The 14,557-nt window shown below is 40.3% G+C and overlaps 2 protein-coding genes across 2 annotated transcripts; both read right to left on the bottom strand.

Moving 5' to 3' along the window:
- Positions 1-2,283: 2,283 nt before the first annotated feature.
- LOC115752708 lies at positions 2,284-3,423 on the bottom strand. Its single transcript, XM_030691009.2, has one exon. The coding sequence runs from the start codon at positions 3,421-3,423 to the stop codon at positions 2,284-2,286; it is 1,140 nt and encodes a 379-aa protein (XP_030546869.2).
- Positions 3,424-6,402: 2,979 nt separating this feature from the next.
- On the bottom strand, positions 6,403-13,787 carry LOC115752722 (putative glucose-6-phosphate 1-epimerase). The gene is made up of 9 exons (XM_030691042.2): positions 13,588-13,787; positions 13,036-13,110; positions 10,727-10,783; positions 10,484-10,644; positions 10,110-10,250; positions 9,232-9,334; positions 9,023-9,122; positions 7,081-7,328; positions 6,403-6,778 (listed from the first exon to the last, which is right to left on the bottom strand). The coding sequence occupies exons 1-8, from the start codon at positions 13,687-13,689 to the stop codon at positions 7,114-7,116; spliced, it is 954 nt and encodes a 317-aa protein (XP_030546902.2). The 5' UTR covers positions 13,690-13,787; the 3' UTR covers positions 6,403-6,778; positions 7,081-7,113.
- Between the last annotated feature and the right edge of the window lie 770 nt (positions 13,788-14,557).

Below are 14,557 nucleotides of genomic sequence, written 5' to 3' on the forward strand. Positions count from 1 at the left end.
CTGTGAGAGTGCTCGTAAAAGGGGAAAGAGAACGCAAAGTTCAATTTTTGAAATGAGATGATCGGTGCTTATACGTAAAGAAGAACCATCAATCGTACATAGGTCCGGTCGCTGTAGGTCCTGGTCTGTCGGCCGAAGGACCAGACGCCACATCTCGTGCAAGCCCAGAAAGAAACAATTGTACAGTTCTTGTTAGCTTGGGAAAAATCAATTACCGAGTCTTATTGCTCTTGATATGGCATCCAGCGCGAGGAGTCTGTCTTTTTAGCAGAAGGTTAGATCATACGTTCTACGACTCGACATGACTATACTGTAGAGATAACAGGGGGACAGACTCTAGATGGTCTTTCAGACACAGGAAATCCATGTCCTGCTATGTTGTCGACTCTCTCCGTTGAAGACTACTTGTTGGTCAATACATTGTAGAAGGCGAGAGAGTAATATGCAGTTCAAGATTATTGTATGTAGTGACCAAAACAAGAACAAAGGAACCAGATTAAGTTGCTCGAGCGTTAATTGAGAGTGACAACGTAGCAAGAGCATCAAAAGCTCCATGAATGACAAGGCTAATGAGTAACCTGAGAGACCGTCACATGCAGTTTCCACAAATTCAGGTCTAGAAATGCTTCATGCATGATCAGACGTTCGCTCTTCAAGCACTCTACTCTACTAAGCCTTCTTAGAAGATAAAGAGTAGTAGATAGTCAAAACAGAAGGCTGCACAGTTCATCTGTACAGGGAAAAAACCTGAGAAGTGGCGCAATGTTTTGTTACCATGGAGTGCATCTGTAATAATCATGGTTCTGGACTTCTGATCACCATTTTGCCATTTCATCTCCAGAAACGAGCATATGCTAAATACAAGTGGAAGAGAATAAGCTATTTGTTAAAAAATGGATCATAAACCCATACTCCGGTAGTCTCAGTCACTTCACGACATTACCCTGGTCTGATCATCTCGGCACTCATTTCACTGTCGTTGACATTCATATATCAGCAGAACCACAGACGAAATTAAGCTTATGGCCATTACTACATTTTCTCATTCCAGTTTCTTGTCCAGAAAAGAGACACATAAACAAGATTCAATTACAAGAAGAACAGGATAGTATTGGACCAGAGCACAATCAAAACCGAAATAGTCTAATAGCTTTCATTAGCTTAATTAGCTCCAAAATCCGCCTGTCTCTTATCATCTCAGAACATGTGCCTTGAGACAAATGCAATCTCAGCACCTAAAAACATAAGGCATGTTCTTCGTCAAGTGCAGATTATAATGCTCCACCTTCGCAATGCGATATCACTTTCAGACCTGAACTAAAGGACGGCCAAAGAGGACCATGCGCCACATTGAGCTAGGTAGACAGCTCATGATCCATATGACAACTCTTAGATGTCTTGAGAGCCGGTCAACAGGAGGAAGGGTCTCCACATCCAAGATCTGAATAGTTACCATTGAATGATTGTAAATTCAATAAACGCAAAAAAGAGAAGTCCAGGAAAATAGAAGGCCTCTTAAATCCGGAGAATTTCCTTACATTGAAATGATCTTTAGGAACAGAGTTTATACAATGCTTTAAATTGCTCTCCCATGGAAGTGCTGATTTCCTTCGTTTATAATAGTAGAAGTGCTGATTTTGTTTTCATTTCATTCCTTCTTTATTATTTTTTTTGGGGGGAGGGGTATGGGGTGTTGTGTTTGGAGAGCGAAGAAAGTTATTTACCCAAAAATGGGTACTGCAGGCTGATTCAACCCTAAAGGAGCTCAAGTCTCTTTCAAAAAAATGAAATCCTAACTGCCAATTATTTTGATGATCCACAACTGGCATATAAGCATAACAAAATTAACTTCAGTTACAATTAGAAGAAATTCAGAGTTGTAAATACACAAGTAAATATGAACTTCAGCGTCACAGGATTTTATCTTCCTATAAGACTAAACAAATTACTTGTACAAAACTGCTTGAAAACTTCCACTAAGCTGTGAGTTACAAATCAAACCTGCAAATCCATTCTAAAGATACAAGAGGGCAACCAGAGATAAATACAACTATTTCTTCCTCTTCTTCCAAACAGTTGGTTGGCTCACAGTAAAAATATAAATTCAAGGAAATCACTCAATCCCAAACCCGTATTCTCTTTCAGAAGTCAAAGCAGAGATTTATCCTGAGGGCAAGAAACTGCGAAAAATAATTCACTGCATGGTTATTATTTGAGCTGGTTGTCAAATATGCTGGAGTCTTTCTGCCACTTTTGAAAAGACAAAAAGGGTTAATGTTTCAGTTAAACTCCGATACTTTCGCCCTCTAATGCACGTGCGCATATTTTCTCTAGCAGCAACGGCCAGTCTTCCTCAGGATGCTGAGGCTTTAGCTCCATAGAAACCTTGAAGTCCAACATTGATATAACAAAAGGGGGTTTCACTTCCTCCCTAAGTTCTAAAGGCCTACTACCATTTTGTAGCCAAAATTGATTACTCGGCAAGACAACTTTGTCTTTCGAAAAGCTGTTCGTGTGGAGACTGCCTTTTCTCAACCGACCCCCACATCTCGTTTTCATCACCTCAATGCAAGACCTGATAAGCCCCTTTAAGTAAGCATCTAATCCATTATTAAGTAGACTTGCGCAGTCCATTGACACCCCTTCAAGCCCCTCAGCTGAAGCAACCTGCTGCATGCGATCTCTCAATGTCTTGGTATCTAGCAGTCCACCTTCATCATGAAAGCTTGAACATCTAATATTGCTCGTGAGGGCTAAGGCTCTCTGGGCACCACCTGCCCTAGCAGGGCAGAGTGAGATTCCCAGAGGAGCTTGGACTTGATGTCTGTCGCATACTTCTTTTGCAAAATTAGAAACTGTTAGCTTACTCTGGTCCTTGGTTCTTGCACAGACTAAACCACTCCTTGATATATTCGTAATTGGCAGTCCAATGTCTCTCTCTGCTTCTTGATGATGCTGCACCGGCTTCAGTAAAGCCAGACAATTAGGATTCTGATCTTCCAAACTGACTCTACAATTCTCAGTCGTTGGAAGATGAGTGGTGAAATTTACTATCCCGTACAGGCCCTCAGAGATACCCTTTGGCGACCTTTGCGTTGGAAAAGGAATAAAATTCCCATTCTGCAGGGGTATGGCCCCATTGTTGGTACCCAAGAGATCTCTATCATTATTTAGCAATGGTGGAGGGACTTTTCCATGAGCATTTTTTAAAACTGCATGTATGAGCTGATTATGGAGTCTAACATTGTCTTTCCCAAGAAGCTTCCAGCAAAGCTTATCAAACTCAGCCTTGCTCAACTTCAAACTCAACAATCTGTTCAAATAGCGAAAATACTGCTCTGAACTCTCCACCCCGATTCTCTTGACTATCTGCGCTTTCAACTCAGTTAGGTTTATACGCAAGGGCCGACTTGGTGGTTGCATTTTCAGTAAAGAAAACCAGGCATCACAAGTGTTCAAGTAATCAAATTTTACTCCCCCCAGCATACACAAAAACCCAAACTAAGCTAGGGTTTTGATTCAGCATGCGCAAAATCACATTTTGCAAGCACCAGAGAGTAAACCATCTGCCAACTACAACGAAGATTTCAAAAACTACTATGCATCTCTAAGCAAGAATTTGATCCTGGCATACACAGTCTCCCTTTAAATTGAAGTTCCATCAAATTCGAACTCCACCTAAAATCGACATCTCATCGCCAATGACGCTCACTAACCAAGCAGCTTTTCCCTCAATTTGGCAAAACTCAATCAGCTAACGCCCAACGCAAATTCTTGCAAAAGCTCAGTACCTCCAAACTCAGCAGGCCAAGATGATCGCCACGCTCTCCTCGGCAAGAATCGAGAAGACAACTAGCTGCGGGAAAGCTCGAGCAAAGCTCGACCGAGCCACCGCGTCACAGCTTAAAACTCCACAGCTGAAAAACAAGGGCCGGAGATCGCAGCGACTCGGGGCGAGAATTTGGGCTCCTCCAGCGCCAGACACAGGAGGTGAAAGAATTGGGACTCTGACCTGTCCGGAGCTCGCGCGACGGAGAGGGAATCCACGGAGGCAGAGAGTCCCTCGCTCTTTCCCGGCATCGAGAGCTTCCCCTCCTTCCTTCGTCAAGGTGCATTCGCTCCGCTTGCGTACGCGTTTCTCCGCGAATTCGCGAGCTTCGACCTTCCAATCATTGCTCCGCGCTGGGCTCGCACTTAGTTCGAAACCCCTTCGATCTCTCTCTCTCTCTCTCTCTTCAGGCTTGAGTGTGTACAGAGAAAATAGTGGGGCCGATTTATTTTTTATTTATTTTGGAGTTTCGGAAACTTCTAATTCCTTGGGACGACGGCGAGTTCCCTCACGCGCTCGTGCTCACGTGCGGAAATGAACCGAAGGCGAAAGGAGCTCCGATTCGGATGGGAGTTGTGTCGCACGTGAGAAGACAGCGCGTGGCGGACGTGGCACGTGAGTGAGTACGCTCGATTTGGTACTGAAGAAGAATTCGACGATTTTTTGCCAAAAGCGTTCGCTCGTCGGAAAATATTTTTCCTCTTTTCGGCGACTTAAAAAAAACAGACAAGTTTTTGGTGAAATCATCAGGAAAATGACTTCCATCAATTCAAACGTGAGAAACTCTTCGGACCAGAAAAAAAAATAAAAAAAAAGGAAAGTTTCCTTCTTCCATCTTAACAGGCCTCACAAAAATACCCAAAGCGGCCGGAAGTCTAATTTGGCGACACGTGTCGTCGTGGACCGGCTGGTGGCTGCCACGGCCGGGCCCTCTACTGATCTAAAGGAGCCGACCGATGGGGATATCTCTTGAAATGTAGCCGGGACGATACCCATTGACGATCCTCATTTAGTAGCTTGAAGAGATCCTATTCCTTCCTTACTACCTATCAGGCTGCGGTAAACCTCATCCGAGCAGGAGCATCCCATTGAAGAGCAATGACGACATGATGTTGGTCCGCGGATGTCCGGGCGAAGATAGTCTTCTTTGTCATGCTCAGACCAGCTCGAGTACAAACAAAGCCGACCAGCGTGATTCTTCATGAGTCATCGATTAACTAACCAGAAAGGTGTTCAAATTTATACTCCCCAAGCGATTCAGTCAGAAGCATTGGGCCAACCTGAAAAAACAGCAGATGTGGAGAGTTTGAACTCTCTCAATTGAGTAACCCACCTGTTAACACTATTTTCTCTTCGAAACTAGATAATTCCAAGCTTCTCCGGTCCCTTAAGATTTTTATCCTCTTCCGAGACATAAGAAAACAACTATGAATACTGAAATGCCAAACTAGGCAGAGAAGGATGCCGCTCGCTAGGGGTGAGCATGGTTTCTGGATAGAACCGAGAACCTGGAATCGAAACCCGTAGAATCCGCTCGGGTTTCAAGTTCCAAGATATGCGGGGTAGGTTCCAAGTTCCAAAAATTGAGGAATCTGTTCCAACGGGTAGGTTCCAGATTCCACCACCTAGATCCTGGAACCTGGACTCTAGATTTTGAAATAAATTTTTATATTTTTCTTAGTATATATTTTTGCACGATCATACAATGTTCTATGGCATCCGATGATAAGTATATAATTTGGAGCCAAACAATTTTTTAGGTTTCGAGTTCCAAAAAATGATAAACGTGTTCCAATGAATTGGTTTCATGTTCTAAATGTAACATGTACAGAGCTTAAAATCACTCACCTCTACTTTCTCTTAGATGTTGTCGCGTTCACTCTCATTTTGCTTAACTAAAAATGAAAAAATAAAAGAAATTGATACGTTCTCGGGTACCCTGGAACCGACCCTATAATCTGTGACGGGGTAGGTTCTAGATTCCAATGTATGACGGGCGGGTTCCAGGTTCCAAAAAATGAAAAACCTATTCCGACGGATGGATTCCGGATTCCAGGTGTAACCCGTAAGGAATCTGGAACCGCTCACCCCTCTTGCTCGGCATGAATTGCCAATACGATATGTTTTACTAGCAAAGAAGGCAACCGCATCGAATCAGTAAATTCGAGTTTTGCCGGTTTTCCCAATGCTCAACCTTCGTGTTGCACGAAAGCCACAAAGGAGCGGCCAAGGCAATGAGAACACTTGGCTATCTCAAAGATACAAACACCACCCGTAGATTCAACATCAAATGATAACAACATTATCTACAATCTCAAGGCTATCTACCAGGAGAACCTCCAAAGCAAGGCAGCTACACCCGACATCCCCTCTCGCCCGTTTTTTCTATCAGAAAAGGGAGAATTCACCTGAGCATGATCATCTCAAGATGCCATTGTTACTGAACTGGAAGCACGGGCATGTCCGCTCAGAATTGTAAGATGACCATCCATGTCTCAGTTGAAGATTTAAGGACAGTTTCAAAGTGCTTTGTCAAGCCACAAATACTATAGCAACACCAACACACGAAATAGTTGTTCATGAAAGCGGCTGTAATATATCATTATCAGGCGAAGGAACAATAAAACTGTGCTTGCAGAGTGCCAAGGAACAGAAAGGAGTTCCTTGTGGACAGAGACAAGATTTGTGAAAGGAAGATTACAATCAGCTTCAGGAAGGAAAAAGGAAAATAGGAAGCAAAAAAGTAGCAGCCAGGACTTTCTCATATTGTTTTTCTGGCCTAGAAATTTACATAATTAAACCAAGCCCAGTAATGCTGCGTCTTCTATCCTTTAGGAATCAAAGAAAAGGGTGCTTCAATAGGATATGAACAGTTTGAACGATGACTTGCCCTCAGAAAAACACTGGCATTAATTCGCCAAAAGCACCAATTCAGAATGTAGAGAGTGCCTGCAACAATCCATCAAAAGTTGTCAAACTAGAAAATGCATGATATCAAAAAGTGATTCTGCACGTGCACATGTTCGCAGTTAAATCTTATAGTGAGCTCACATGCCACATTTGACCCAAAAAAAAAAAAAAAACTCACATGCCACAAATAATTTCTACACGACCAAATGCCACCACATTTGCCGGAACATAGAAGCTACAAGAACCCTTTCTTATTGTTTTTACATGGGGATTAGTTCACCAAAAAAATTCAAGTAAAAACACAGTGCATTTGATTTCTATTGGTCTTATACAAGAGATACCTGTACAAGAGACATGACACAGTGATCAGCCTTTTAACCAGATTGCAATGCTCTTTTTGGGTCAAGTTGGCCGCTACAATAACTGGACGGTACAGCGGAAAGTTCCTGTCTTCCTTTCCACTCCTCACCAGGTTTCAATGTGATGGGCTTCTCAATACAAGCAGCCTCAACACACAACATATGCTTATACTCATCATCCCCAAAATCAGGCATGGCTTTTGCTTTCTTATCCCAGGGGTTCCATACCACTGGAAAGAAAATTAGGCATGTAAATACTGGTTTGAAATGCATCTCAGACATTATGAAGTATAAAGCCAAACACCATAAAACTTGAACAGTTAATTTACAAACATTTGCAGCCTACAAATTTGCGATCAAATTTTTTTTTTTTGGTCAGAAAATTTGCGATAGTTAAACAGCTACTATTATTTGCGATAGTTAAACAGCTACTATGCACATGCTGGTTTGAAATGCATCTTATGCGACATAAAGTAGAAGTCAAATGCCATAAACTTGAGCAGTTAATTTACAAACATTTACAGCCTACAAATTTGCGACAGTTTTTTTTTTTTTTTGGTCAGAAAATTTGCGATAGTTAAACCGCTACTATTCTATGCAATCGTTAAACAGCTACTATCCTTCATCTGCTCCTATCAATTGGCCTTATTGCAGAAAAACAAGTTTGACATTGGGTTAAATTTTCTACAAATTTGCGATAGTTTTTTTTTTTTTGGGTTAAAAAATTTGCTATAGTTTTTTTTTCTTTTCAAAAAAATTTTGCTATAGTTAAACAGCTACTATTCTTTGCAATTGTTAAACAGCTACTATCCTTCATTTGCTCCTGTCAATTGGCCTTATTGCAGAAAAACTAGTTGGACATTGGGTTAAATTTTCTACAATAGGCATCATTCATTAGAAAAGATTTGTGACCGAGTCAGACATAGTCTCAAGCACATTGAATTCTGATTCCCTTAAAGCCATGGAAACACCTTGAGTGTGACAAATTTCCTTCACAGAATGCTATACATGAATTCTATAGTGAGCTTCTAGAAGAATGAGGTCACATTAAAGCTCACCAACCAAGAAAATGGAAAATGTCAATGTGAAGTCTCAACAGGAATATACTAAAGGCAAACCTCCTGAAACTTTCCAGGATTTACAAATATAACAACTAGGCTTATTCGGAAGAGGTTTGCATTAATTACACTCACAAATTGTATACACATTTACTGGTGAGCAAAGAGCAATAATAGAAGTTCATTCACTTATTGCGGTAATATGGGAAGTTGCATTTTGACTGCAGGCAGCGGCTATGTTTTTTTTTGCGTCTTTTCTATTCTGGGTAAATTATATGGCTGAGACATGCCAATTGAAAGGGATGAGGTGAAGTTTGAAAAGCGTTCCTGGCCATACAGATTTTCCAGAAAAAAACATTTAACCATTACAGCATCAAGGCAGGAAACCTTCTTCAACCCCAGAAAATAAAAATTCTGTAATTTAATGCCTTATATAGATCCAAGTATAGATTTTAATAAATTTGGCAGAAGCTACTCGTGCTCTGCATATAATTTCCCTAATTGCTTCTCAAATCAGATGATGTTGATCCCCCTTGTACATAGACTGCAATCAGTGTAAATCACCAATCAATTTGCTTGGCTTATGGCCACCAAAACCATTCATGAACCAAATTTCAATGCATTTAAACAACCCCATAGGCAACTAAAAAACAGCAAGAACTGTTATTTAAGTAGAAATGAAGTAGTTTGTAAACTAAGCTGTACTCATAGTCTAGGATTAGCAAGAGAAACTGATTTGCACAGGCTTCTATGCTGTAAAATGTCTGCAGGAATGCCCAGAAGTAGATACCCAATTCTGGATCATATAAAGCAACCTAGTATTCCAGACCTCACACATTTAGATGCAGGGAAGTGGTTAGACTTACCGGCATCTGGAAGTCCATCTTTCCGCAAGACAAATGTTCTCTTTCGTTCGTGATCCAAAATAGCAATCTTTGTCGGTGTGCTGAGATAAATCCTGTCAATCTATAACAGTAAATACTGAATAAGGAAGCAAGAGAATGCATGTATTATGTATAGAACAAGGAATGGCACCTCCAAATTCAACGACATATATACGAGAACAAACACTTACTTCTGATTCAAATGTTATTGCATCCCCTTGTTCCGTGAATCGCTCCCTGTTCTTCAGGTTATCCAGATAGTCCAGCGTCTCTAGTCCCTCAACACGCACTTCACTAATCCACAGAGATTAGTTCATTAAGATGTATACAACAGAATAGAAGTAGGGACAAGCATTACTCAAATTACACAAAGAACCATCCTGGAACAAAGTAACCAAAACAGTGTGAAATATGAAAATAGCGAGAAGTAATACAGGCAACATTATTATAAACTCTCCAATTATGTCAGATCTTATTGGATGACCAAACGGTTTGGCCAATAAGGATAAATGACTAGGATAAGGGTTCACAATGTAAACAGCCTAAGAATGATGGATAATAAAGCAGCCAGGAGTCTCCGGACCTACCTATATCCAACCAGTACAGCTGTAGTTAAATACTCTGTTGACAAGGTCAGTCAATTTTTTTAGCAAAGGCAAAGATCAAAGAGCTTACTTCATGCACAGGTTTGGAATATAGTTCATAACTCCCGACAACAAATGAAGCTATTGTCCCGAAAAATATAACCACTTCATGACATTAACTCTCTAAAATGACTAGAGAAATCATGATCTCTGCAAATGCTGACAACCATTAACCCACAGAAAGAATATTAATTAAAGTTGATTATTTTTGTCTAAATCTTCAAATTTAAATCCTTGGAAGGACAAATAGGGAACTCAGAAATCACATACTCCAAGAACAAACACGATTATAGAAACTTTACAACAACGACCACAATGGCTCTTTTTCGTACAAAGCACTGTCAATGTCATGGAACCTTTTCATAAAATTCCGCATTTTAACAGGTTCAAACTAGAGTAAACATAAAATGTACTCGTTGCAAAACCTGATATCAGTAACAGCAAAATAGGTGTGGTATGCAAATGTGAACGAGAATGGCTTTCCATCAGTGTTCATATTTCGGATGCGAGAAGTTAACATCAGATCTCCTCCAGGGCCCAGAGTTATCCTCAGACGATATTCATACCTTCAAACAATATAGAGATAAATCAATGCATAAATCCATCAGAGAACAGCATTTATCTAAGCAATCAACATATTTCTCAAGGGTAACTGTATACCAAAGTTCGTTTACCACAACCTATTCATTCAACTTTTACATAGCAATGATGGAGTCATGAGTCAAGATAACAAGTGCTGAACTCCTTAATTGCATTTCTTTTTCCAATGCACATGCTTCAAGAAATTTTGATTACGCACCTGTGGGGCCAGACCTTGACATCTTCTTCTGAGTGCTTTAGAATAAGATCAATGAACGCCTTGTTGGAGCTATTTATAGGAAAAGGTGGGGGATCATTATCAATGCTCCAAAACCTATTCCTTGCAAATCCGTGTGATTCGAGAGGGCCAAGATTTGAGAACTGAATATTTAGCACCATCTCTTAGAGATTATGCAGCTTGGAGGAGTCAAGAATAAGTTATTCAAAGAGGAAGAGTACATACTTGAGGAAAACAGATTGGAATACCTCCACGGATTGCCTTTGGGGGATTAAAATTAGCCTGTACACAGGACACACAGCCAAGGCTACTGTAAATGGTCTATTCAAACTACAAAACGTAGATATTTGAAGAGGTACATTTTGCTAATTCCTGCTTTCTATCTTAAAAGATAATTGAGGAGTTAGACACAAGTGGTGAATAACTATGAGATGCATGCATATTTTTTCCGAGTTAGGTAAAAAAGAAGTGGGAAAAAAAATGGAAAATTATACAAAACCCTCCCGAACTTTCAGGATATTGTACATCCACCCATGAACTTTTGAACGCTACACAAACCACCCCCCAAAAAAAAAAACAAAAAACCAGAAAAAGAAAAACAAACTCTCATTTTGTTACAGCTGTCAACCTTCCATCTTTTTTTGTCTGTTTGTACGTGCCTAGCATGTGTTTTTCAAGGGTAAAATTGTAATTCTTCTTTATTTTCTAGTCAAATAACTCTTTCACTTCCAACTATTTAAAAATTACAAATAATATACATAATAACGAAAAAAAAAAGTAATGATCTTTACAAAAACATTAGCACAAAAGTTAATAAAAACAACAATAATTACTGCTTTTTTTATTTTAACATTATGTATCTTGTTTGAGAAACCACCACCAACCCCAGTAAAGTTGGCGATTCTCGCCTTAGTCATCACAATGGTCCCATTCATCTTCATAGTGTAAATTACTTCTCTCTGATTGAGAGATGAATTGATTTGATTCTTTTTATCATTCTCCAGTACTTATGCAGTTCTTTAGTTAGTCTTTCCTTCATGATTTTTCACGTTTCCATAATCTATGTTTATCATGCCGAAACTTACAAGGGTACAAAACTATGCAATGCCAACAGCGATGTCTTTTCAAACGGCTAATTAATGAAGGATATATGGAAAATAAAGTACCAAATTGACACGTTTCAATGATAGTATTAAATGTTCGAGATAAATTCAAAAACTTTTTGATATGAAGTTGGACTATATTATTATAATAATAACACATTGTTCTTATTCCTCATAATACTGCTGCTGCTGCTGCTGCTGCTATTATTATTGTTGTTGTTGTTGTTGTTGTTGTTATGTGCTAACATGTTTTAATGGTCATTACATTTCATTCATATTTTGTAGCTTTTGTATTAATTTGGATTTGTCATGCATTTGGAGGCAAAAGAGTGATTTGACTAAGAAAATTAAGAAGACTTAATATTTTTCCCTTGAAAAATCACATCTTAGGCATGTGCAAAGAGAAAAATAAACGGAGGGTTGACAGCTGTAACAAAATGGAAGTTGAGGGGGATTTTATGGCGGTAAAAATTTCAGGGGTGAGCGCACAATATCCTGAAAGTTCAGGAGGATTTTGTGTAATTCCCCCTAAAGAAACAGCAACAAGTGCGTACAATTTAGAGATGCAAATAAGGCGAAGAAGGAAGAGGAGAATATAATTTTGGGGAACATCATTGAAATCAAAACAATAGTTCCTCCTGCCTGTCTACCTCCAACAAGAATTCAACATAAGTTCAGTGGGATGATCATACAAGTATTAAGCCCACCATACATACAAGTCAGTATGCAATGGAAATTTCATAAACCAGCAATAGACGGGCATGGCAGCTTCTGGACGGCAATTAAAGGAAAGGTTAAATTCAAATGAAGTCACAGATAAGCGCAACCTCTTTTTGCAAGAAGATTGCCTTAATGACAGACCGATTATTCTGGCATAACTAAAGCATATCTAAAGCACAGGGGTTACTCCTGGCAGAATGTTAGTTATATATAACAGACTAGGGCAGAGCTTAAATACCACAGTAGGACGGAAACAAGAATCGGAAACGTGAGGAACTGGTGGGTGGAAAAGGTCAAGTACAGTTTAGTCTTTTAGTTGGAAAAAGTGCTAAAAATAAGAGCATTATGTAAAAGGTTTTTTCAGTGACATGAAAGAAAGCACAAACATCTTTATGCATGGGACGCAATATGAGAGATCTCAATAAGTAGATCGCATGAGAAGATTTGTAGAAAAAGCATGACGGATATTGGAACCCTAGTCTACTATTCACTTCTCTCTATGCCCCTCTATGTCATTCCACCCAATTAAATGATGCAACTGAGATGTGTGTTCTTTGGCGAGACCAAAAAATAAAAGAAACAACTACGGAGCAGCCCTGAAAGCAAAGCACCAGTTGATTCCAATGATGTCATGGACTATTAAAGAGAACACTTAGAACGAATATATAAGATTCAACACTCCAAAGAAAAAGATGCAATGAAGCAGGGCACCTTGCTACTGAGAAAAAGCAATTCTTCCCCATGTTCATTCTTCCAAGATGTTACATGGCCACCATAAAGGTACACCTGTTTCAAACACACGATGTTCCAAGCAATATCAATCTTACAAGTACACTTCAAGGTGAGAACAGTCAAGGCCGATAAAAGCTGAATTACAAAATAAAGGGATAGCCTCAAGCGCGTGTGGAATCAATCCCATAACCCAACAACTGAGGATCATCAAAAGCAAAAGAAAAAGCAGAATTACGACACGAGCACACGCAATCTGCAGAAATGGAGACGAACACACGAATCGGCACGGCAACCTCTCAAAATTCCCGTTCAATCCACATCTCAGCCTCCAAATCCAACGGCCATTGCACTCGATTTAACCACCTTTCCAAGCTCCAACACACTCCGGAGCTCAAAACCCAAACAATCCCGTCGGAAAAGGAGCAAGACCAAACTACTCCGAAACAGAAAACCGGCGGCAGCGGAAACAATGAGGAGTCGAGACACGAGAGATGGGGGTTTGGGGGTTGGGGAAAGGAATCGATCCAATACCTCAGCGGAACAGCCTCGGACTTCTCTCAGGACGACCTTGTCGAGGCCATTGACGCCCTTGCAGTGCTCGACGTAAACGAGCTCCTTCTGGGCCGTGGACATCTCTCTCTGCAAGATTTTGAATCTCTGGGATCGCCTGCGAGAGCTACCGGGTGTCTCTCTGCTTGTGTAGATGGCGACACAGAAGAGAGAGAGAGAGAATATTATTTGGGAGATTCAGGTGTTTTTTTAATGCAAAAAGTTCCGAGATAAAGCCTTCGCTTTTCTCCTTCTTGGGGAGTGAAAAAAACTTTTTCGCTTTTTCGGAGGATGCTCGTGTTTTTTTTTTTTTTTAAGGTTTTCCTTTTTGTTCAGCCTCATTCCATTGTTTCCGTTTCCTTTCCTGGTGTTTCCCCATCGAGAGCACCAATCCCTTTATCCCAAATTAATAATGATCTTTAACAGTTGGCGTAAATAAATTTCCTCCATCTCAATATCTTTATCGAATAAAAAGGCCGTCCGCCTCTTATCCGTCTTTGTCATTACGACATTTGATTCGAGGCCTACTAGCAATGGCTCGAAAAAATCAAAATCCTCGAATCAGCAGGGCCCCTCATGTCGACCCATCGATCTATCGACCAGCCGCCTAAGACATTAGGCCGGGATTTCATTTTACAACATGCCTTGGTTCCTGCTGATTTTGTCAACCAAGATGGCGCAATATCGCTCACAAGTTCTAGGACCATTTAGGATTTCATGATCTTGTAATAGTTCCCGACAGTTTGTCCAAGGTCAACGCAGCCGGTTTTGGTGGATTTGCCTTTAGTTTCTTGAAGCTGACTCTTCCAGAATGCAGATTGGCAAGCCGGCAATTCAAGATCCTTTTGGTCGCTTCTTTGCTCATTACGTTCAAATCCCTAGGAACTGGGCAATTCGAAACGCTCAAAGTGCTGCCTGACGGATGGCAATTCTAGAGACGTTTTCATACGTT

Source organism: Rhodamnia argentea, chromosome 2 (genome assembly GCF_020921035.1).
Source record: "Rhodamnia argentea isolate NSW1041297 chromosome 2, ASM2092103v1, whole genome shotgun sequence".
Classification (NCBI taxonomy): domain Eukaryota; kingdom Viridiplantae; phylum Streptophyta; class Magnoliopsida; order Myrtales; family Myrtaceae; genus Rhodamnia; species Rhodamnia argentea.

Bases quoted from the DNA above. Each gene is read 5' to 3' on its own strand.
- LOC115752708 (XM_030691009.2), bottom strand. From the start codon at position 3,423: ATGCAACCACCAAGTCGGCCCTTGCGTATAAACCTAACTGAGTTGAAA.
- LOC115752722 (XM_030691042.2), bottom strand. From the start codon at position 13,689: ATGTCCACGGCCCAGAAGGAGCTCGTTTACGTCGAGCACTGCAAGGGC. The intron at 10,251-10,483 runs GTGCGTAATCAA...TATTGTTTGAAG, and splicing joins GTCAAGGTCTGGCCCCACAG to GTATGAATATCGTCTGAGGA. The intron at 9,335-10,109 runs GTTTTGCAACGA...TCTGTGGATTAG, and splicing joins TTTGCTGTTACTGATATCAG to TGAAGTGCGTGTTGAGGGAC.